The sequence below is a fragment of the Salmo trutta genome, chromosome 3, assembly GCF_901001165.1.
Source record: "Salmo trutta chromosome 3, fSalTru1.1, whole genome shotgun sequence".
Classification (NCBI taxonomy): Eukaryota; Metazoa; Chordata; class Actinopteri; order Salmoniformes; family Salmonidae; genus Salmo; species Salmo trutta.
In genome coordinates, this window is record NC_042959.1 from 59013628 (window position 1) to 59038507 (window position 24880).

The 24880-nt window shown below is 44.6% G+C and overlaps 1 protein-coding gene across 23 annotated transcripts in view; it reads left to right on the forward strand.

Annotated features, from left to right (window-relative positions):
* Positions 1-24880, forward strand: part of LOC115181234 (E3 ubiquitin-protein ligase UBR5) — a 44173-nt gene that overhangs the window by 5688 nt on the left and 13605 nt on the right. For 10 of the 23 annotated variants that reach the window (XM_029743254.1, XM_029743257.1, XM_029743299.1 and 7 more), the window contains exons 5-41: positions 388-510; positions 1163-1460; positions 1729-1888; positions 2201-2350; positions 3114-3325; positions 3584-3700; positions 5610-5875; positions 6179-6296; positions 6458-6663; positions 6893-7002; positions 7381-7493; positions 7801-7962; positions 8183-8294; positions 8437-8591; positions 8725-8922; positions 9237-9447; positions 9742-9868; positions 10177-10424; positions 10610-10733; positions 11018-11115; positions 11350-11507; positions 11648-11739; positions 11887-12033; positions 12193-12311; positions 12450-12576; positions 12884-13022; positions 13360-13520; positions 13745-13984; positions 14194-14317; positions 14529-14640; positions 14744-14899; positions 16743-16775; positions 17631-17888; positions 18127-18398; positions 18857-19074; positions 19218-19451; positions 19684-19757. In XM_029743254.1, the coding sequence (XP_029599114.1) occupies positions 388-510; positions 1163-1460; positions 1729-1888; positions 2201-2350; positions 3114-3325; positions 3584-3700; positions 5610-5875; positions 6179-6296; positions 6458-6663; positions 6893-7002; positions 7381-7493; positions 7801-7962; positions 8183-8294; positions 8437-8591; positions 8725-8922; positions 9237-9447; positions 9742-9868; positions 10177-10424; positions 10610-10733; positions 11018-11115; positions 11350-11507; positions 11648-11739; positions 11887-12033; positions 12193-12311; positions 12450-12576; positions 12884-13022; positions 13360-13520; positions 13745-13984; positions 14194-14317; positions 14529-14640; positions 14744-14899; positions 16743-16775; positions 17631-17888; positions 18127-18398; positions 18857-19074; positions 19218-19451; positions 19684-19757 (5972 nt within the window). The remainder of the gene's footprint in view (positions 1-387; positions 511-1162; positions 1461-1728; positions 1889-2200; positions 2351-3113; positions 3326-3583; positions 3701-5609; positions 5876-6178; positions 6297-6457; positions 6664-6892; positions 7003-7380; positions 7494-7800; positions 7963-8182; positions 8295-8436; positions 8592-8724; positions 8923-9236; positions 9448-9741; positions 9869-10176; positions 10425-10609; positions 10734-11017; positions 11116-11349; positions 11508-11647; positions 11740-11886; positions 12034-12192; positions 12312-12449; positions 12577-12883; positions 13023-13359; positions 13521-13744; positions 13985-14193; positions 14318-14528; positions 14641-14743; positions 14900-16742; positions 16776-17630; positions 17889-18126; positions 18399-18856; positions 19075-19217; positions 19452-19683; positions 19758-24880) is intronic. The other 13 variants (XM_029743279.1, XM_029743345.1, XM_029743290.1 and 10 more) reach the window with 11 other exon arrangements.

Consider the following 24880-nt stretch of genomic DNA (forward strand, 5'->3'; position numbering starts at 1 on the left):
ATGCAATTGACTTAATTAAACGTAGACTGCAGCAAATTCATACATCTATGTACAATAGACATCACATTTAACACAATACACTCCGATCATATCATTATCTTATTGTAGGAGTTAGCAATCGCAGCCCTAAAAAAAACAACAAGAACCTTTAAAAAGGAATAAGTCTTGAAGGCGGAACGAGTTGCAGCCAATTCTGATTCCCGAGGGTGTTGCCATGCTAGCCTCCATTTCCCTGTTGTTTTTAACCTTAAACATAAAAATGTAAAAGCCCTAGACATGGGCCACAACCTGGGATTTCCACTCCCAGGTTGTCTTCTTAATCTTTGGTCCCATGTGGGTCTACTAGGTTTGTAGTAACTGATCTGATTTCCCGTCTTTTGTTTCCAGTTCAAAGTTGAGTGGCAGTGGTTCAGGGACAGGAAGGAGCTCCAGGCCAGGCAGGACTAGTGATCCTCCCTGGTTCCTGTCTGGCTCTGACACACTGGGCAGACTGGCAGGCAACACCCTTGGGTAAGTTCTGGCAGTAAGGGCCCTCAGGAAAAACCTCCCCTAGACACACTCAGGTAAAGTCGTTATACGGCTTCAAGTGCATTAGCGCCACTTAGGCCTAGACAAAGACGGCTGCAGGAGGACTGCTGAAGGCATTATTATTATTATCCAGGATTCAGGTATTGTCCATGTAAAATGAGATGGCCCAGTCAAAATCGACCTTGTACCACAGAGTTGTCTTGGAAATTGGGACCTTCAAACCAAGGCAGCAGCAGCAGCTCTGAGGTTAAAGGCATACACATAAAATGCCTATTGAGTTATGATAGAAATGTGCTGTGGGCTGATTTTTGAATGATACTAGGTGAAAGCAATCTACCATCCTCCATTGTTTTTTCCACCTTCTTTTTTCTTCTTACTTTACTGTCCCCTTAATTATGAGATTTAATGTGGTCAAATTCATCTCTCAAAAATGACAAACGACATTTGCTACCAAACTATTGCTTCCAAATTGCGGTATGCATAAATACCCTAGGACCTCGGCTCTCTCTGTGAAAGCCAGCTGTCCCACGGATAATTGCTTATCCAGTGTGCAGGCAGGCAGCCGTGTGTTGAGTTGAGACTTTCTGCTGTGTGGCTGACTGCTGTGCCTGACCTTCACCTTGTGTTATAACAGGAGTCGCTGGAGCTCCGGGGTGAACGGTGGATCAGGTGGAGGGGGAGGAGGAGGAGGTGGTGGCGGCGGTGGCAGCAGCAGCAGTGTAGGAGGTGCAGGGGGAGGAGGTGTAGGAGGAGCTGTCAGTGGAGGAGGTGGTGGTGGAGGCTCCTCTGGGAGGTCGTCTACAGCTGCCCGGGACTCGAGACGTCAGACCAGGGTGATCCGCACAGGGAGGGACCGGGGCTCTGGTCTCCTGGGCAGCCAGCCCCAGCCTGTCATCCCTGCCTCAGTCATCCCAGAGGAACTCATCTCCCAGGTTAGACCCCCTGCCTGTCCTCAACTACACTGATATAAATTCTGGAAGTGACCCCACCATATGAGGGTTTCTTATCACTGAATATACCATTTTAAAGAAACACTTAACAAATCAGATTTGTTTCGGTGTATTGCTTGACCAGAGCCCCTCGTTAATTATAACAAGGTCCTCAACACATGGCCTTCACTTCTCTGGTGCTCAGTCACCACCGTCACAACATGGTTGATTTCTGGGTGGTGATCTTCATGTTGCCTCCCCTCTTCCCCAGGCTCAGGTGGTCCTCCAGGGGAAGTCTAGGAGTGTGATCATCCGGGAGCTCCAGAGGACCAACCTGGATGTCAACCTGGCCGTCAACAACCTACTGAGCAGAGACGATGAGGACGGTGACGATGGCGATGACACAGCCAGCGAGTCCTACCTCCCTGGAGGTACCACTTTATTTCAACTTGATGTGTATTCTTCAGCTTTGTCTCATTAAGATAATCTCTATTGCAAGATAGACTCAAAATGGCAGCTTTGTATGAAGGAGCAGAGGGCTCTTAAACAGTTTGGTCTGGCTTAAGGGGGTTATGTGAAAGCTTTATGTAGATAGTTGGTATTTGCCACATTTGTGGAACCAATGGAGTTGTCCCAAATTCTAAATGCAAAAGTCTCTATTAACCTATGGGTTTGACCCTTGCCTGATGGGACAGTAATAGTCATGTCATAAACATCCCTCTCTTTTGTGTTGGACCTTACAGAGGACCTGATGTCCCTGCTGGACGCTGACATCCACTCAGCCCACCCCAGTGTCATCATCGATGCTGACGCCATGTTCTCTGAGGACATCAGTTACTTTGGCTACCCCTCCTTCAGACGCTCCTCCCTGTCCCGCCTGGGCTCCTCGCGAGGTAACTGACCACACGGCACTCAGAGCTGCTGCCTAGGGACCATCATCCTCTTCTGTAGTCAGGAGGTTGAGATTGAAATCATATTTCTCTTCCTAAATAATAGTAGTTGTAGTAACAAGTTACCTTATCTGTTACCTAAATGGATCTAAGATTACTTTTCACCATACATAGTATATGCTTTTAGTTCTCTGATAGTTGAGGTATATATGCTAGTCTTTCCTTTTCAACCTGTCGGCAAAGCCCATGTGGTGGTGTGAATGTGTGTGGTGGTGTGAATGTGTGTGGTGTTGTGAATGTGTGTGGTGTTGTGAATGTGTGTGGTGGTTGTGAATGTGTGTGGTGGTTGTGAATGTGTGTGGTGGTTGTGAATGTGTGTGGTGGTTGTGAATGTGTGTGGTGTTGTGAATGTGTGTGGTCAGTGTGCTGCATGGCCATAATACCTGTTCTTCAGTGAGCCCTCTGAGAAAGGCCCGCTAGACCCTGTCATTACAGGCACCACTCCACTGCAGCCTAATGCTGTAGGATAAACCCTCTCCCTCGTAATGCATGTCTTTCTTTAATCTATCCTGACCTGTCCTCCTACCTCACATTTCAACATGTGAGCGTGCAGACAGACACCACTATTAACTAACTTTCACCTTTTTACTGCCAAAACCCTCTTATTTGCATAATTCTAAAAACAAATCTCTTTAATTTGTTGACGGGTCTTCCCCAGAGAGTGGCTTACTTTTATCCCACTGGTGTGACCCCATTGCCATACCAGTTCTCCTTCTTCCCTTAGAGCGTGACTCAGAGCTGTTGCGTGAGCGCGAGTCTGTGTTGAGGTTGCGGGAGCGGAGGTGGCTGGATGGGGCCTCGTTTGACACAGAGAGGGGCTCCACCAGCCGCGAGGGGGAGCCCAGCCTGGACAAGAAGAACATCCCCGTCCAGAGCCCTGTCTCTCTGGGCGAGGAGCTACAATGGTGGCCTGACAAGGTGGGAGGATGGGGAAATCTATGGAATAATTTGATTAATGGGAAGGTCCACTCTTTATGGTGTTCATTCATTCAGATGTGATGTCAATAAAGCTTGTTCAGGGAACATGACGGCATTCATTTATCACGTTAATGGATTTCCCACTTGGTTTATTTATATCAATATGTTTTAATAGTTTTCGCTAGGTCTACATGCTCAATATTTTTTTGGGTTATATGCACAGATCAGGTTAGCAAATGTTTCTGTGTTTTGGTCCAGGATGGTGTGAAGTTTGTGAGCATCGGGTCCTTGTTCTCTGAGCTGGTGGCAGTGAGCTCTAAGGGGGAACTCTACCAGTGGAAGTGGAGTGAACCAGAACCATACAGAAACACACAGGTAAACAGCAGTACTGTACAACAAGCCAACAGGACTGATTGCATGAAAAATGTGAAGGATTCAGCAGCAGCCGTCATCAAATAAAATGTAAATGATTTATCAGAGACCAGTGCTTTACACTAAGAACACTAGCTCTCCTCCTGAGGACTACTTTGCAAATAAGTGTTTTTATTCAAAAACATGTTTTATTTGCAAACCCACCTCATATATATATATATATATATATATATATATATATATTACATTACAGTTGAAGTCAGAAGTTTACGTACGCTTAGGTTGGAGTCATTAACTTGTTTTTCAACCACTCCACAAATTTATTGTTAACAAACTATAGTTTTGGCAAGTCGGTTAGGACATCTACTTTGTGTATGACACAAGTAAGTTTTCCAACAATTGTTTACAGACAGACACTATCACAATTCCAGTGGGTCAGAAGTTTACATACACTAAGTTGACTCTGCCTTTAAACAGCTTGGAAAATTCCAGAAAATGATGTCATTGATTTAGAAGCTACTGATAGGTTAATTGTCATCATTCAAGTCAATTGGAGGTGTACATGTGGATGTATTTCAAGGCCTACCTTCAAACTCAGTGCCTCTTTGCTTGACATCATGGGGAAATCAAAAGAAATCAGCCAAGACCTCTTGTAGAAAAATTGTAGACCTCCACAAGTCTGGTTCATCCTTGAGAGCAATTTCCAAACGCCTGAAGGTACCACGTTCATCTGTACAAACAATAATACGCAAGTATAAGCACCATGGGACCATGCAGCCGTCATACCGCTCAGGAAGGAGACACGTTCTGTCTCCTAGAGATGAAAGTACTTTGGTGCAAAAAGTGCAAATCAATCCCAGAACAACAGCAAAGGACCTTGTGAAGATGCTGGAGGAAAGAGGTACAAAAGTATCTATATCCACAGTAAAATGAGTCCTATATCGACATGACCTGAACGGCCGCTCAGCATGGAAGAAGCCACTGCTCAAAAACCACCATAAAAATGCAAGACTACGGTTTGCAACTGCACATGGGGAAAAATATTGTACTTTTGGGAGAAATGGTCTAATGAAACAAAAATATAACTGTTTGGCCATAATGACCATCGTTATGTTTGGAGGAAAAAGGGGGAAGCTTGCAAGCTGAAGAACACCATCCCAACTGTGAAGCACGGGGGTGGCAGCATTATGTTGTGGGGGTGCTTTGCTGCAGGAGGGACTGGTGCACTTCACAAAATAGATGGCTTCATGAGGAGTGAAAATGATGTGGATATATTGAAGCAACAGCTCAAGACATCAGTCAGGAAGTTAAAGCTTGGTCGCAGATGGGTCTTTCAAATGGACAATGACCCCAAGCATACTTCCAAAGTTGTGGCAAAAGGGCTTAAGGATAACAAAGTCAAGGTATTGAAGTGGCCATCACAAAGCCCTGACCTCAATCCTATAGAAAATGTGTGGGCAGACCTGAGAAAGCGTGTGGGAGTAAGGAAGCCTACAAACCTGACTCCGTTACCCCAGCTCTGTCAGGAGGAATGGGCCAAAATTCACCCAACTTATTGTGGGAAGCTTGTGGAAGGCTACCTGGAACATTTGACCCAAGTTAAACAATTTAAAGGCAATGCTACCGAATACTAATTGAGTGTATGTAGACTTCTGACCCACTGGGAATGTGATGAAATAAATAAAAGCTGAAATAAATCATTCTCTCTACTATTATTCTGACATTTCACTTTCTTAAAATAAAGTGGTGATCCTAACTGACCTAAGACGGGGAGTTTTTACTCAGATTAAATGTCAGGAATTGTGAAACTGAGTTTAAATGTATTTGGCTAAGGTGTATGTAAACTTCTGACTTCAACTGTATGTGTGTTTTTTTTATTTATATATTTTAAATCAATTCCTCTTCCAATCAGAACCCTTCTATCCGCCACCCCCGGGTGTCCTTCCTGGGTCTGACCAATGAGAAGATCACCCTGCTGTCTGCTAACAGCATCAGAGCCACTGTGGCCACGGAGACCAATAAGGTGGCGACCTGGATGGATGACACCCTGAGCAGTGTGGCGTCCAAGCTGGAACACAGTGCCCAGGTCTACCCTGAGCTGCAGGGGGAGCGCATCGTGTCTCTGCACTGCTGTGCCCTCTACACCTGCGCCCAGCTGGAGAGCAGCCTGTACTGGTGGTGAGTTACAGCAGTTAATCCTCTCCTCTCGGACAGTGGCACACTGTTTGTTTTTCTTGAAATAGTTTGTGCATTTTGATTGAGCTTTCCTGAAGTACCAGATTGGTTGGATTTGCACTGGGATTGTGCCAAGTATTTGAAAGAAAACAATTACTAGTTGAACTCGGGCAGTGGCTGGCCAGAGGCCCTCGCTCTACTCAAATGTCCAGTGCAAATGTAGAACTCGGTCCTTGGGAGATCTATGCGTACAAGAAGGTTAAGCTGGATGTTAGTGGTTTATGTTTTGATATGTTGTTTCCTCAGGGGTGTTGTGCCTTTTAGTCAACGGAAAAAGATGCTTGAAAAGGCTAGAGCCAAGAACAAGAAGCCAAAGTCCAGTGCCGGCATCTCCTCAATACCCAACATCACCGTGGGAACGCAGGTGACAAAACATAACATAAATCCAAGACTATGGGAGCATTAGAACCCTGTGTATAAATGTTCTTTTCTTCATCCTGAAATGTTTTTGTTCTCTGCACCTGTGAATCCGGTTGGATGTCTGTTGCGTACACTCGTACACTGCTTTTGAACGAATGTGAACAGGTGTTTGTGTCCTCTCTCCAGGTGTGCCTGAGGAATAACCCCCTCTACCATGCCGGTGCCGTTGCCTTTTCTGTCAACGCTGGGATCCCCAAGGTGGGACTGCTCCTCGAGTCTGTCTGGAACATGAACGACAGCTGCAGGTTCCAGCTGCGATCACCAGAGAGCCTCAAGAACATGGACAAGACCACCAAGACCCAGGAGATCAAGTGAGTTAGCTTCCATTTCAGAGAGCAGCTGGTCTCAATTCGCTCCCTTTCCTTTTGCCCTAACCCTTCTATGTTTGCAGATTTGCAAATATCAAAGGGTTAGGCCCAACGGGAAGGGGTATGGAGTGAATTGGGTCCAGCTGTTCCCTTTTTTAAGCCACTACAAATGTAAATCAATGGCCCTCGTCTCCAACACTCATGAACTCAGTCCTACCCATTCTCTCCTTAGAACGGAGAGCAAGCCGGAGTTGGTAAAGACTGAGATGGGGCCCCCTCCTTCCCCGGCCTCCACCTGCAGTGACACCTCCTCCATCGCTAGCAGTGCCTCGCTGCCCTACAGTACGTCACATTACTAGCTACTATACTAACCTCTGTCTTGCTCTAATATTGTCATGACTCATTTGCCTTTGAAATGGATGGTGTGGCAATTGCAGGTGTCTTTTTATTTTAATTAAATATATAAGTGTCTCTTGTTTGTCTCAAGTTGTTGTATCTGATAATGAAATCTGCCATATCGGCTTACGAGACCTGGGTTAAATACTTTTTTAGCTTGCTTGGTACAATGGAACCCCAATAGATGAGTGCTAAAAGTGCAAACCCTGCCCATCTTGCACAGCGGACAAGCTAAATCAAGCACACCAAGTATTTTACATGTTTGTTAACCCAGGTCTGGTCTGCTGTTGTATAAATATCCTAACGTGTCGTCTGCCCTTACAGAACGAAGACGCTCAACCCCGGCTCCCAAAGAGGAGGAGAAGGTGAACGAGGAGCAGTGGCCTCTTCGGGAAGTGGTGTTTGTGGAGGATGTTAAAAACGTCCCTGTGGGAAAGGTGGGTGTGGCTACAGGAAGGGATCAGACCCTAACACTCTCTGGCAGCCTGGGGGATAGACACCTTTGTTTTTATTAACACAAAAATATTTTGTTTTATCACATATTTGATAGTTATTTCTTGAACCTTCTAGTCTATATTTTTGAGTAATTTAATATTTCTGTTTTCATTTACATTTAATGAAATGCCTAAGAGCAGAACTCAAAGCGGTAGTATCATGTTTTGTATCCTGTGGATTGTCTGTTCGTTGTTATTTTGGTGTCTTCACGACGGCCCTATTTGCAACAGCTCCATCTTTTAACTTCAGGTGCTGAAAGTGGACGGTGCGTATGTAGCTGTGAAGTTTCCAGGGACATCAAGCAGCGTGAGCACACAGCCGAGTCTACCTAGTGCTCCAGCTCCCATCACTGACTCTGACCCCTCCTCACTGCTGCAGGACTGTAGGCTGCTCAGAATAGATGAGTTACAGGTACGGCTACTGGACGCTCACTTACACTCACATACTTATAACATTATAGTGTAGTTATTACTCCCATACAAATGTGTTATTTCAGTGATGGTTTAATGTTAGTGCAATTATTTAATGAATCTAAGCACAATTTTACAATAAAAGTATCTGTCATTGTAGTATTACATCTGTTGTATAAATGTTTGTCTAAAAACTGGTGCCCCTCTCGTTTAATCAACAGGTGGTGAAAACTGGTGGAACTCCTAAAGTTCCAGATTGCTTCCAGCGTACACCTAAAAAACTCTGCATCCCAGAGAAGGCTGAGATTCTGGCTGTGAATGTTGACTCCAAAGGTAAGAAGACATCTGCATAACAATACAATGTAGTAATTAATGTTGGTGCCGAATGCCGATAATGTACTACTGAGTGTTTTAAGTGTGGATATTAATGAATTCTATGTGTATTTCTGACTTGCTGTGTTGTCTGCCCCTTCAGGAGTCCACGCAGTGCTGAAGACTGGTAACTGGGTGAGGTACTGTATCTTTGACCTGGCCACAGGCAAAGCAGAGCAGGAGAATAACTTCCCCACCAGTAACCTGGCCTTCCTGGGGCAGAATGAACGCAATGTAGCAATCTTTACCGCAGGACAGGTCAGCACTACTCCACTACTCAATACAACCTTTTCTAATATAGTCATGTATTGCGAGAAGGTTGTGTGGGCAATTGCATATCCAACAATTTCCCCATTTTCTAAGCACATTTTGATTTTGATTTTATTTCCAGGACTCTCCAGTCATCCTTCGGGATGGAAACGGCACAATTTACCCAATGGCCAAAGACTGTATGGGCGGGATCCGAGACCCTGAGTGGTTGGACCTGCCGCCCATCGCGAGCCTGGGCATGGGGGTGCACTCCCTGGCCAACCTCCCCACCAACTCAACCATCAAGAAGAAAGCTGCTATTATCATATTGGCTGTAGAGGTTAGCAAAATGATTTATAGTTCAATGGGAATTATTTAGTTGATGGTGAATTTGTTACTGGGAGGCTCATAACTTTTGCAGGTTTTCCTAGATTGACCTTACTTCTAGACAAAAACATGCTCAATATAGGATTTACATTGAAAGTGCTTTTTAACCAAGTAAAATACTGTTTTTAAACCAAGGAACCGTTGCTTATTGTATTCTTTTGATGACTAAATGCTTTTGTATTTTGCATGTTTTTATTCTCGCTGTAAAGTGTATTGATACGCTGTGATGATGCGCATTAAATAACATTCTTCAACTTGTGTTTCCAGAAGCAGACGTTAATGCAGCACGTGCTGCGTTGTGACTTTGAGGCCTGTCGTCAGTACCTGGTGAACCTGGAGCAGGCTGTACTCCTGGAGCAGAGTCCCCACGTCCTCCACTCCTTCCTGGGCCACCGCTGCGACGGCAACCGCAACATCCTCCACGCCTGCGTCTCCGTCTGCTTCCCCGTCAGCAACAAGGAGACCAAGGAGGAGGAAGGTAAACCACGGCTAGAGTGCTGGGTGGTGTATACAGCGAGATGAAACCTTGCTAAGTCAAACAAATGGAGTTCTACCTGAAACACAATCATATCTGTTCTACACAATATATTCCAATCTGAACGTTCTGTGAGGTTACACCAGCGTCGAGACTCCTGAAGTCTCCAAAGACGCAGTGTCAGTTTTGAGCCATCCTCTTATCTTTCCCGTCTCCCGTTTGACTTCCATTATATCACCATTCTCTGTCTCCCTGTGTCTGTATATGTGTGGTAACTGTTGGGCTGGTGCTTTCCAGAAGCTGAACGGTCTGAGAGGAATACGTTTGCAGAGAGACTGTCAGCAGTGGAGGCCATCGCCAATGCTATCTCTGTGGTGTCTAGCAACAGCTCTGGGAACAGGACCGGCTCTTCTAGCAGCAGAGGGTAACTAACTTATACAAATCTAAGTGTACTGTTTTTAAGTTAACTATTTTCTTTCAGGGTACATATTCATGATGAAAAACACTAAAGAACTGGATTAACTGATTGTTCCGTAATGCACAATAAGTGAAATAATTTTACTGAGCCTATTGGCTTTTTTCCAATTAGAAAATCAGAATTCCTGTCAGGATGCCATTTAAGACACTTGAGACCAAGAACACTATCTTGGTGCCCATTTATGTCTACATGTCAGTCCCATTGTGTCTTTCCACCACTCATGTAACCTGTTAAGTGTGTTCTGTCTGGTGCAGGCTGCGTCTGAGGGAGATGATGAGGCGCTCTCTGAGAGCTGCGGGGCTTGGCCGTCACGAGTCTGGCCCCTCCTCCAGTGATCACCAGGACCCCGTGTCCCCACCCATCGCTCCTCCCAGCTGGGTGCCTGACCCCCCTCCCATGGACCCAGACGGTGACATAGACTTCATCCTGGCCCCTGCAGTGGGATCTCTCACCACAGCTTCTACAGGGACCAGCCAGGGCCCCAGCACCTCCACTATACCAGGTCAGATACCTATCTAGATAACGCATTCCTCAACATACAACCACACCTAGCTAGCTACTATACCAGGTCAAGTACCTAGTCTGTGTGGTACTAAATGTCACCCAATTCTCTGTTTAGAACACCTCCCGCACTCTCCCCAATGTCTCTAATGACCTGCTCCATCCCTGTTTCTCCTCCTGCCCCAGGCCCCTCCTCCGAGCCTTCGGTGGTGGAGTCTAAAGACCGCAAGGCCAACGCCCACCTCATCCTCAAACTGATGTGTGACAGCATGGTTCTCAGGCCACACCTCCGCGAGCTGCTCTCCTCCAAGTAAAGACTCATTGTTTTTTTTTCTTCTTTCTTTAAAAAATGGAAGGAGAGTTCCGTTCTTTTGTCTGTGATAGAGGCAGGTGTGATTTGAAGGGGAGATTTGGATGAGATTGAGAGATAAGGCCAGTGGGTCTGGGCAAGCCTTTTTAATTTTATAACACAGTAATGCCTTGTTTCATTAAAATACTGAACTAAACTATTGCTCTCAAGCTCAAAAGATGCTTTCTCTTGTTTGACCCCCTCCCCCCTTTCTGTTGCTGTTCTAAACTCTGTGTGTTTGACAGGGATGCCCGTGGAATGACCCCATTCATGCTGGCAGTCAGCGGGAGAGCTTACCCAGCTGCCATTACTGTTCTGGAGGCTGCGCAGAAAATGGCCAAGGGTACGTCACTCACTACACTGTTCATGTTTTTGGTTGAGAAAGAGGAGACTTTGTCAGTGCTACTAATGGATATAAACGCTGACAAGTTGATGAATGACTTCAGATGTCTTTACATTTATACACGAAGGGATTTATATATGTGCTGTGTTTAAGGAGAGCAGAATAAATACAAAAAATGGGGAGATACTACCAAAATCCAGATTTTAATATTCCGTTGCAAAACCTGTTGTGTAGTGGGAGAACCCGGCATGACTGAGAAGGTGGATGCAGACTCTATGTTCATGGAGATGATTTGTCCCTCGGGGACCAACCCTGACGACTCTCCTCTCTACGTCCTCTGCTGCAACGACACCTGCAGCTTCACCTGGACAGGAGCTGAACACATCAACCAGGTGAGGGACACACACACACCAAGTGGGTCACTTGGGAGGACAATGCAACACGCACAACAAATGAGTCAGCCGTTCACACTGGTTTGCCTTTTCACAGATGGGAATCTTTGCTGACCATTTACTCTCTATCTCCCATCTAGGATATCTTTGAGTGCCGGACCTGCGGCTTGTTGGAGTCTCTCTGCTGCTGCACTGAGTGCGCCAGGGTGTGTCACAAAGGACACGACTGCAAGTATGTACTTCACTCTCCATCCTGGTGTTAGTGGATTTTATTACTTACATCCTGGTTTTATACTGTTGTAATGTAATGCATCACTGAATCTGATACAGGTGATTTGCACCAGGCCTTTAATGTAAATGTTAATGTCTTTCTCCCCAGACTCAAGAGGACCTCTCCCACTGCGTACTGTGACTGCTGGGAGAAGTGTAAGTGTAAGACGCTGATTGCTGGACAGAAAGCTGCTCGCCTGGACCTGCTGTACAGACTGCTCACCACCACTAACCTGGTCACCAGTCCAAACAGCCGGTAAACACACACACCGACTGACTGTAGGCCGTGTTTTGTGTTCGTTGTTAACACATATTGTTTTTAAATCCAATGTTGGATCTCTTCATTCAATCTGTAAGGTGTTTTTTCGGGGGCTTTAGTAACGGGTTTTTCCTTTCCTCTCTGGCTGGCCAACAGGGGGGAGCATATCCTTCTGTTCCTGGTGCAGACTGTTGCTAGGCAGAGTGTGGAGCACTGCCAGTACCGGCCCCCTCGCATCAGAGAGGACAGGAACCGCAAGGCTGCCAATGCAGAAGGTGGGTGGAGGTTTACTAATGTTGCCAGGCCTGGTTTCACTTCAAGCAACACTGAAAGTCTAGCATGATGGCTCAATGTTTATTTTCATTCGCATCAATTCTCTATTCTAATAGTTTGTTGTCCTCCCTGTGTGTCAGACTCTGACATGCCGGACCATGACCTGGAACCTCCACGCTTCGCCCAGCTGGCCCTGGAGAGGGTGCTGCAGGACTGGAATGCTCTCAAGTCCATGATAATGTTCGGATCCCAGGAGAATAAAGACCCGTGAGTTCTCTAGCCCTGCCTGCCTTCACCAGCTCAGTGTCACCTCTCAAACCTCTCTCTGTCCATCCCTCCAACCTCTTCCTTTTTATCCCGCCATCCCTCCAACCTCTCTTTGTCCATCCCTCCAACCTCTTTCTGTCCAATCTATACTTCCATTACCTTAACTATTTTAGACAGCTGAAGCAAGCACGCACATATTCTTCAGGAAATGTACCATATCGGATGAGTAGGTGTTTTACCAGGTACGAGTCCTCTTAGCAGTGTCACATTTATAACTCTGGCTTCCTGGTTGTGTTGTGCGTTCTAGGCTGAGTGCCAGCAGCCGTATCGCCCATCTCCTTCCAGAGGAGCAGGTGTACCTGAACCAGCAGAGTGGCACCATCCGCCTGGACTGCTTCACACACTGCCTCATTGTCAAGTGTGCCCCTGACATTACAGTAAGTCGGGTCAGTCTACCCCCCTTAAATTACTCAGAGCTTCTGGAGTCAGTCAACCACAGTTGTAACACCTCCAGGACGCACCACCCATCTTCTGTTGCAAGTCCTCTCTCTGGGTCGGATTCTCACACAGATTAAGCCTAGTCCTGGACTCCACCTATTTTTTTGGAGAATTTAATTTGGGTCAGAGAAACTTGCCCAGAGTGTACACCACCTCCTATCTATGTGGCAAGTGCAACATTACCCCTCTAGGTGTTCTAACTTTGTGGAGTGAGCCTTGAAGGTGGTCCGGTGGTCCGTGTGCGTTAGTTAACTGTCTCTGGATCTTCTCTGTTGTCTCCTGTAGTTTATTGACACCCTTCTGGGGACCTTGGTGAAGGAGCTGCAGAACAAGTACACTCCTGGCCGGAGAGAGGAGGCCATCGTCGTCACCAGGAGGTTCCTGCGCTCCGTGGCCAGGGTGTTTGTCATCCTCAGCGTCGAGATGGCCTCGTCCAAAAAGAAAAAGTATGACTGCCAAATCCAGATTGATCTCCATTTTCGTGTTGTACAGGCTAGTCCTTTAGCCTAGGTGGTTTTAAAGGACTGGACTAGTTCTTTTGTAGATTTAAACAGATTGTATTTGTCTTGTACTGCTCCCCACTCCTAGGTGAATATAAACATAGCAGCAAGGACTGATTTGATTCTTCCAGTTGTTTACATCTAATCTCCTTTCTCGTTGTTTCTTCCAGTAACTTCATCCCCCAGCCCATTGGGAAGTGCAGGCGTGTGTTCCAGGCCCTGCTGCCCTATGCGGTGGAGGAGCTGTGCAACGTGGCGGAGTCTCTCATCGTGCCTGTGAGGATGGGCATCGCCCGGCCCACCGCCCCCTTCACCCTGGCCAGCACCAGCATCGACGCCGTGCAGGGCAGCGAGGAACTCTTCTCTGTGGAACCCTTGCCACCGAGACCCTCCCCAGACCAGTCCAGCAAGTGAGTGGTTTTACTCAGTGTTCGCACAGACCGACATGCAGACCGTGTTCCCCACCCCAGCTCTGTTGATTTGGAGGTCTTTGTGACCTTCCTCTGGGGAAAATATATCTTGGGAAACACTTCTGCCATGTATAAATTGGTTTAAAGTGGCTTGGATTTAAACATTGGCATTGTTAACTCAAATGGTTTTGTTTGCCTGTATGTGTCAGTTCTAGTCAGACTGCATCGTCCTACATCATCAGGAACCCCCAGCCTCGCCGCAGCAGCCAGTCCCAGCCGGTCAGAGGGAGAGACGAGGAGCAGGATGACATTGTGTCTGCTGATGTTGAAGAGGTGAAGAGTCTCACTAGAAAAGGAACATATCACTTGGGGGGGGGGGCAGCAAAGATCTAAGTGTTGGGTGTAATCAGGGTTGCTGTCAGTTTAATTGGAATTTCAGTTTATTTCTGAAATTGACTGAATTGAAATGGAATTGAGCCCAACACTTGATTGTCATGTGCTTTCTCTGTACTGATTCCCATCTGTCTACCTCTGTCTGTGGCAGGTAGAGGTTGTCGAGGGCGTTGCCGGGGAGGAGGATCACCATGAAGACCAGGAGGAACAGGGAGAGGAGAACGCTGAGGCAGAGGGACAGCATGATGAACATGATGAGGATGGTGAGAACTTAGACTGGACTCCATCTTTTTTTCTACCACTAATGTGGTAGAATTTTACAATCTTTCTACAAATGATTAACGATGATGATGATGGCGGTTGAAGAGGGTGGTGTCCTTTCCTCTCTAGGAAGCGACATGGAGTTGGATCTGCTGGCTGCCGCGGAGACGGAGAGTGACAGCGAGAGTAACCATAGCAACCAGGACAATGCCAGCGGTCGGAGGAGTGTTGTCACCGCAGCAACTGCCGGCTCCGAAGCAGGTATTATAATTCACACCATTATTTTGTTTTCACATTTTAGATTAAGTCCTCGTCATTTTAGTTGAATTGAAATTCCTGGGTAATTTTCTTCTGTCATGTGGCCACTGGCCAGCCACCCGTCTAAAGGACCTCATTTAACCTCTCTGGGCTAGGTGGGATGTTTGCGTCCCACCCTAGTCAACAGCCAGTGGAATCGCGTGGCGCGAAATACAAATACCTAAAAAATGCTATAACTTCAATTTCTCAAACATATGACTATTTTACACCATTTTAAAGACAAGACTCTCGTTAATCTAACCACATTGTCTGATTTCAAAAAGGCTTTACAGCGAAAGCAAAACATTATATTATGTCAGGAGAGTACCCTGCCAAAAATAATCACACAGCCATTTTCAAAGCAAGCATATATGTCACAAAAACCAAAACCACAGCTAAATGCAGCACTAACCTTTGATCTTCATCAGATGACACTCCTAGGACATTATGTTATACAATACATGCATGTTTTGTTCAATCAAGTTCATATTTATATCAAAAACCAGCTTTTTACATTAGCATGTGATGTTCAGAACTAGCATATCCACCGAAAACTTCCGGTGAATTTACTAAATTACTCATGATAAACGTTCACAAAAAACATAACAATTACTTTAAGAATTATAGATACAGACCTCCTTCATGCAATCGCGGTGTCAGATTTTAAAATAGCTTTTCGGCGAAAGCACATTTTGCAATATTCTGAGTACATAGCCCGGCCATCATGGCTAGCTAATTTGACACCCACAAAGTTTGGGGCTCACCAAACTTAGAAAAATTGGATTACCTTTGCTGTTCTTCGTCAGAATGCACTCCCAGGACTTCAACAACAAATGTTGTTTTGGTTCCACATAATCCATAGTTATATCCGAATACCTCCGTTTTGTTCGTGCGTTCAGGTCACTAGCCGAAGGGTAACGCGCGAGCGCATTTCGTGACAAATTTCTAAATATTCCATTACCGTACTTAGAAGCATGTCAAACGCTGTTTAAAATACATTTTTATGCTATTTTTCTCTTAAAATAGCGATAATATTCCAACCGGGCAACGTTGTATTCATTCAAAGACTGAAAGAAAAAAAAATGATAAGTCTCGTGACCGCATCTCAGTCTCACTCTCCCCAGGCTGACCACTTACAAACTCTGCTCCTATACTTTGCCCAGAGACAGCAGACACCCCATTCCACTTTCTGGCGGCTTTAGAGAGCCAATGGAAGCCTTAGAAAGTGTCACGTTACAGCACAGATGCTGTATTTTTGATAGAGATGCAACAGAAGGACAACAAATTGTCAGACAGGGCACTTCCTGTATGGAATCTTCTCAGGTTTTGGCCTGCCATATGAGTTCTGTTATACTCACAGACACCATTCAAACAGTTTTAGAAACTTTAGGGTGTTTTTCTATCCAAATCTACTAATTATATGCATATTCTCGTTTCTGGGCAAGAGTAGTAAGCAGTTTAAATCGGGTACGTTTTTTTTATCCGGCCGTGAAAATACTGCCCCCTAGCCCAGACAGGTTAACGATCCTACCTGAGTTCTAGAGACTGCTAAATGGAAATCGCTTTCTGCCTCACCACCCTCTTTAATATTCAGTTGCTGTTCAGGCTAACTAATTATTTTTCTGTCACATTATCACCAGTCTTGACTGGTCGTCACACCAGCCAGTAAAAGGGAAGAGGCCCTTTTGATACATTGTTCTTACCACTGTTGACAACATGGCTTAAGACTGCAGACAAACTAGTCTACTACTAGGGCTTATTACTCCATGAGTATCATTACTCAATACTCAATGTATTTCATTTGCAGGAAGTAGAATGTCCCTGGCTTTTCAAAGTGTTGGTATGGGCTGTTTTTTACTACAATGTATAATATGTCAGGGATAGAGTGACATTTTTGAGGTGCACACAGCTTATCCTAAGGAGTTCTCACAGCATTGCCCTCCTCCATCCTTACACATCACCATGGTTCTTGTCAACTAATAATGTCTTACTCCCAAGTCTAACTGTCTTGTTGGTGTTTCCCCTTGAATAACAAACTAATCACTATATCTTTAGTCTTGCTAACTGGTGTGGGGTTCCTCCCTGGTGTCCATTTCCATTTTGCCTTTCATTCTTTGTTTGTGGTTGCAATTGCTTTTGAAATGGCAGGACATATTTATAATTATGGTGTCTTTTCCCCTCAGACACTAAGATCACTCAAAAATAAGACAAACAATAGAAATAAAAACCTATGATGGAACCTATGCCTGTGATCGATCTGGATTTAGCTCATCAGATTGGATTAAATGCATAGCTGGAAACAGAATGAATAAAACAAGAGTCCCCATTAAAATCAATGATTAGTCTGTTCTCTTCATTCTATTTCTATGCTGTTATTCCTATCCTATAGGCGAAATCAGAACTTTTGAAAAACTGCACCCTGGTGTAACTGTTACTTTAGCCTAATTTGAACAAGAAGCAGCGTTGTTTGAGCTGAGTTGAGCCTCTTAATGTAGCATGGTAGCTAGCTAGCAGTGGTGATATCTGGTCTTGTGGTGGTGTGGAACACTAACCTGCACTCCTGCTACCTGGCAAGGTGAGCAGCCGCTCAAACTCATCTCTCCTCTGTTTCCCCATCCTCTATCTCCCCATCCTCTATTTCCCCATCCCTCCTCTCCTCCTGTCCCCCTTCCTCTTCCCATCCCTCTCCTCCAAGGTGCCAGCAGTGTCCCTGCCTTCTTTTCAGAGGACGACTCCCAGTCCAACGACTCGAGCGACTCGGACAGCAGCAGCAGCCAGAGCGACGACGTGGACCAGGAGACCTTCCTATTGGACGAGCCCTTGGAGAGGACCACCACCGCCTCGCACGTAAACAGCGCTGCCCAGGCGCCACGCTCCATGCAGTGGGCCGTACGCAACACCCCCAGCCAGAGAGCCACGGGCAGCGCCCCCTCCAGCTCCTCCACACCCGCTGGTCAGTACTAATACTACTACATGCACAATCTAGGCCGTACGCACCAGCACTCTCATATTGACACATCCAAGATGGATTGCATTTAGGACAGTCTTGCAACGATTTAAAATATCCTTTGTCTGTCATTCTATCGCAAGAGCATATTGGACTGAGTCAGTGGGATGTTTTTTGGTGTCATGTTCTGCTGGGTACTATGTTGGTGAGGTCTCTCTGTGCTGACGCTCATGTCTCTGCCCAGCAGCGAGCTCCACAGGTCTGATCTACATCGACCCGTCCAACCTGCGGCGCAGCAGCGCCATCAGCACCAGCGCGGCCGCTGCGGCTGCAGCTCTGGAGGCCTCCAACTCATCCAGCTACCTGACGTCAGCCTCCAGCTTAGCCCGGGCCTACAGCATCGTCATCAGACAGATCTCTGACCTGATGAGCCTCATCCCCAAGTACAACCACCTGGTCTACTCCCAGTACCCTGCTGCAGTCAAACTCACCTACCAGGACGCTGTCAACCTGCAGGTGACACAGACCCACACACAGATCACATTGCGGGGCGGCAGGTAGCCTAGTGGTTAGAGCGTTGGACTAGTAACCGAAAGGTTGCAAGATCGAATCCCCGAGCTGACAAGGTAAAAATCTGTTGTTCTGCTCCTGAACAAGGCAGTTAACCCACTGTTCTCTAGGCCGTCATTGAAAATAAGAATTTGTAATTAACTGACTTGCCTAGTTAATGCAATTTAAAAAAAACCTTTACTTATGTTACCTTCCAATGGTCACATGTTAGTGTCAACAAAGTGTTTCTGGAAGTATTTTATAGGGTAATTATTCTGTTGTACCTATGGGATAAGAAGCAATACAGACACCTTCCTGAATAAAGTGAATCAAACTGTTTTGATGAAATGCACATTTTGACTTTAACACTACACAAGTGTTATTGACGTGACTGAAACAACCTTCTCTGTGGGTTAAACCACCAGAACTTTGTTGAGGAGAAACTGATCCCTACGTGGAACTGGATGGTGTCCATCATGGACTCTACAGAGGCTCAGCTGCGTTACGGCTCGGCCCTGTCCTCAGCAGGCGACCCCGGACACCCATCCCACCCCCTCCATGCCTCGCAGCACTCTGCCCGCAGGGAGCGCATGACTGCCCGCGAGGAAGCCAGCCTCCGCACCTTGGAAGGACGCAGGTCTGGGTAAAATAAGTATAACCCAAAATAGGAGAATCGAATGCTTTATTGGCAATCAGAAGTGTTTCATAGGCCCCCACTAGTTTGCAATTGTTTATGGATTATATTTCAAGTCACTATCTGTGCTGACGTGTGTTTCTTCCTCCCAGACGTGCGGCCACTCTGCTGACAGTGCGTCAGGGGATGATGTCAGCGCGGGGAGACTTCCTGAACTACGCCCTGTCTCTGATGCGTTCCCATAATGACGAGCACTCTGACGTTCTGCCTGTGCTGGATGTGTGTTCTCTCAAACACGTGGCCTACGTCTTCCAGGCCCTCATATACTGGATCAAAGCCATGAACCAGCAGACAACTCTAGACACAACACAGATGGACCGCAAGAGGTACTGACTCCACTGGAATAGATGGACATGTTTACACTGACTCTTTCTCTGTCTTTTCTCCATTCCTCCATGGTTCCTCACCTCTGACCTTGGCTTCTTCTGCAATGCTTTTTGAGAAGGACATGAGGAATCAAGGAAAGCCTAATTGAGAAGGAGCCACTGACTCACATTAGAAAATGACCCGCATGTCAATGACCTGCATGTGATTTAACTCTATTCGTTTACCCCACAGGAGCCGAGAGATTCTGGAACTGGGACTGGACAATGAAGATTCTGAACATGAGAATGACGAGGACACCAATCAAAGTAAGTTAATCAAATTATGAATGATATGCTTTGATATTTGTATGTTCTATTTGAAGTGTTATCATACAGATGTCTTAACCTATTATTTTTCATCTGTTTGATTGAAAGCCGTTTTAAGAGTGAGTTACTAGTCCATTGCTATATGGAGCACTGTTAGGTTGTTTTCTGGTATTGGAAGGGAGACAAGCCAGAAGAAAGACAGTTGGGTAGAAACGAGGCAAAAAGTAGAGGGCAGCTCTCAACGGTATAGTTAAGATTAGACAAACAGTTTTGCCCGTTTTGAAGCACTTAAATCTGACATGACACTTAAACTGTTAGCTCAATCAGCCACCTTTAGTCACTGTTAGTGTTGTGAAAAAGTATTTGCCCCTTTTCTAATTTTCTCTGCTTTTGCATATTTTTGATACTGAATGTTGTCAGATCTTCAACCAAAATCTAATATTAGATAAAGGGTACCTGAGTAAACAAATAACACAATTACATACTTATTTTATTAACGAAAAGTGATGGAAAACCCAATGCCCTTGTGTGAAAAAGTAAGTGCCCCCTTACACTCAATAACTGGTTGTGCCACCATTCACTGAAATGACTCCAACCAAACGCTTCCTGTAGTTGTTGATCAGTCTCTCACGTCGCTGTGGAGGAATTTTGTCACACTCTTCCATGCAGAACTGCTTTATTAACTCAGCAACATTTGTGGGTTTTCAAGCATGAACTGCTCGTTTCAAGTCCTGCCGCAACAACTCAATTGGGATTAGGTCTGGACTTTGACTATACCAGGTATTCCCAAACTGGAGTATGTGCAATGCCGTCAGGGGTACGCCAAATAAAAGTGATTTCACACCAAAAAATATATAAATTCTTCACATTTTCAAACAGTACATTTTATATTAAAAAGAAAGGAGGACCAAGGCACTCTTCATATAATTGATTAAAATGCCTTTATTAGTATGGCATGTTCAATAGAAACAATGTTATTAAAAATCCGACGCGTTTCGGCTGCATGGCCTTCGTCAGGGAATACAAAGAAATAATACAATGTTCTCTTTTTAACAGCTTTTCCAATTAACCCTAATTTGAAGAGGGAGTGGTTAAAATTGATTGGACATACCTAGTAAGCAATACTATATACACTTTAAAGTGAAATACTGTAGCTATGTTATCATAAAAATTTAACTCCAAGCTAGAAGTATCAGAACACTTAGAAAGGTAGTTCTAACCTTAAATATGGCTGGGAGAAGTGTCAAGAATAAGAAAGCAATATATTCCATAGTACACTAGAACATAGCAAAACATGAACAACAAGAGTCTAAACATAGCTGAGGGAAATTGAGCAAAATGTCCACTAGATGACAGCAAATGTACCCATCACAACCCTACAGGAAGGGTGAGAAATCCATATCTTCATTTAAACCCGGGTATTTAGTGGCCTGTAGTTTGTAAATCCAAAAACTTTCCCTTTGGTTTAACTGTTTAAGACGGTCCCCTTTTCTAATAGAGGCCGGGATATGATCAATACCCATAGCTTGTAGGGAGGCAGGGTTGCCATGGTGTAAGGACTAGTAGTGCCTTGCCATGGGGTAGTCTTCATTGCCTACCCGTATGGCGTACTTGTGTTCCGCTAGGCGATCTTGTGTTCCGCTAGTCAAATAATTAACATCCAATCACATTAACCATTACTCTCTCGCAGGAAACCTTCTCTTGCGCAGACATTTAGAAATGAAACATGGCAATTTGAAAACTAAGCCAAGTTTTTTTTGAGCGAGAATAAAGACGACTTTCGTGTAGTAAGACATGTATAAAATCAACATACACCATTAATAAGAAGGGGCTAGAAGCGTCTTATATGGTGAGCTACCGAGTGGCTAGGACAGGCAAGCCACATACTATTGTGGAGGACTTAATTCTTCCTGCTGCTGGCTGGGACAATGCTGGGGGAAAAAGTCTGTATAGTTTTTTTAGGCCATCTTCATCACTTTTTCACGACACATCAGTGACATGGCAGGAGATGTTTTGAAACAATTACTCCTTCGTATATAAGCCAGTGAATTATGTGTTACGGCTGGATGAGTCAACAGACGTGGTGGGCCTGGCTCAGCTCCTGGTATATGTCCGTTACGTTTATGGGGGGTTAGTTAAGGAAGACATCCTCTTCTGCAAACTACTGGAAACCAGGACAACATGAGAGGATATTTTTAAGGTACTGGACAACTTTTTGACATCAAATGGACTTTGGTGGTCAAGATGTGTTGGTATCTGTACAGATGACGCAAAAGCCATGACAGGGAGACATAGTGGAGTGGTAATGCGCGGGCGAAGCAGTTGCTCCAGACGCCACTTGGGTACACTGCAGCATCCACCAAGAGGCTCTTGCTACCAAGGGAATGCCTGAATGCTTGAAATATGTTTTGGACACTACAGTGAAAATGGTTAACTTTGTTAAAGCAAGGCCCCTGAACTCTTGTGTATTTTCTGCATTATGCAATGATATGGGCAGTGACCATGTAACGCTTTTACAACATACAGAAGTGCGCTGGTTATCAAGGGGGAAAGTGTTGACACGTTTTTTGGAATTTAGAGATGAGCTTAAAGTTTTATTTACTGACCATAATTTTCACTTGTCTGACCGCTTGCATGAGGCCAGTTGTGTTAGAAACTCGTCATATCTGGGTAATGGTTTTTCTTGCCTGAATGACACAACTACGTATATTCAATGTGCGGGATAAAATTGAGGCTATGATTTAGAAGTTGGAGCTCTCTTCTGTCTGCATTAACAAGGACCACACACAGGTCTTTCAATCATTGTATGAGGTTTTTTTGTGTGCAAATGAACTCAAGCTTACGGAAAATGTCAAATGTGATATAGTGAATCACCTGAGTGAGCTGGGTGCCCAATTACACAAGTACTTTCCCGAAACGGACGACTCAAAAAACTGGATTCGTTATCCCTTTTTCATGCCCTGCCTCCAGTCCACTTACCGATACCTGAACAAGAGAACCTCATTGAAATTGCAACAAGCGATTCTGTGAAAATGTAATTTAATCAGAAGTCACTGACTAGGGCTGCGCTCAGTTTCTTGCCTTGGCAAATCGCGCTGTTAAGATACTGATGCCCTTTGCAACCATGTACCTCTGTGAGAGTGGATTCTCGGCCCTCACTAGCTTAAACTACATACAGGCACGGTGTGGAAGATGATTTAAGACTGCAATGTTGGATTGTATTGGAGAGAGTCAGAGTTATGTGCATCCTTTCAAGCACACACTTCTCATTAACCTGTGGTGAGTTAGTCACAATTTTTGATGAATAAGGTTTTATATGTAAGATGGTTAAATAAAGAGAAATGATTTGTGCCCTGGTCCTATAAGAGCTCTGTCACAACCCGGCTAGTGGGAAGTGACAAACTGACTCGTTCTTATGTTTAATCAATGTATTGTATAGTATGTGTGTGTGTGGCAGGCTTACAATGATGGCAAAGAAACAACATTTGAGTGCCCTGACCCTGGTGCTAGAGGGGGTACGCAGCTGGAGGTTGAATGTTTGAAGGGGTACGGGACTATAAAAAGTTTGGGAACCACTGGACTAGACCATTCCAAAACTTAAAATGTGTTGCTTTTTTGCCATTTTCATGTAGACATGATATGATATAATACATAAATAAAAATCAATTTCATGTCAAATAAATGAAACATGTTCAATTTGGTTTAAATAATGCAAAAACAGTGTTGGAGAAAGTAAAAGTGCAATATGTGCCATGTAAAAAAGCTAATGTTTAAGTTCCTTGCTCAGAACATGAGAACATATGAAAGCTGGTGGTTCCTTTTTAACATGAGTCTTCATTATTTCCAGTTAAGAAGTTTTAGGTTCTTGTTATTATAGGACTATTTTTCTCTATACCATTTGTATTTCATATACCTTTGACTATTGGATGTTCTTATAGGCACTATAGTATTGCCAGCCTAATCTCGGGAGTTGATAGGCTTGAAGTCATGAACTGTACTGTGCTTCAAGCATTGCGAAGAGCTGCTGGCAAACACAGGAAAGTGCTGTTTGAATGAATGCTTATGAGCCTGCTGCTGCCTACCACCGCTCAGTCAGACTGCTCTATCAAACCATAGACTTAATTATAACAACACACAGAAATACGAGCCTCAGGTCATTAATATGGTCAAATCCGTAAACTATCATTCCGAAAACAAAACATTTCCGTATTTTATCGAACGGGTGGCATCCCTAAGTCTAAATATTGCTGTTACATTGCACAACCTTCAATGTTATGTCATAATTATGTAAAATTCTGGCAAATGAATTACGGTCTTTGTTAGGAAGAAATGGTCTTCACACAGTTGGCAATGAGCCAGTCGGCCCAAACGGCTGCATATACCCTGACTCTGCTTGTACAGAACACAAGAGAAGTGACACAATTTCCCTAGTTAATATTGCCTGCTAACATGAATTTCTTTTAATTAAATATGCAGGTTTAAAAATATATACTTGTTTTGATTTTAAGAAAGGCATTCATGTTTATGGTTAGGTACATTGGTGCAACAAGTTATTTTTTTTGCGAATGCGCTTGTTAAATCATCACCTGTTTGGCGAAGTGGGCTGTGATTTGATGATAAATTAACTGGCACCGGATCGATTATTTGCAACGCAGGACAAGCTAGTTAAACTAGTAATATCGTCAATCATGTGTAGTTAACTAGTGATTGTTTTTTTTTTTTTTTATAAGACAAGTTTAATGCTAGCTAGCAACTTACCTTGGCTTCATGCTGCACTCACGTAACAGGTGGTCAGCCTGCCACAGTCTCCTCGTGGACTACAATGTAATCGGCGTCCATAAATGGCGATTTACCGATTTGTTATGAAAACTTGAAATCGGCCCTAATTAATTGGCCATGCCGATTTTTTTTTTTTTTTTTTTTTTTTTTTTTTGATTTTTTATTTATTTATTTTTTATTTTTTTAAATTGGTATACCTCTAATCTAAATATTATGTGTGAAATGCTTGATAGTGTATGTGATGTAAACAGAGGTCTACTTTCTTGGGGGCCTGAATATTGACTGGTTTTCATCAAGCTGCCCGCTCAAGAGGAAGCTTCTTATTGTAACCAGTGCCTGTAATC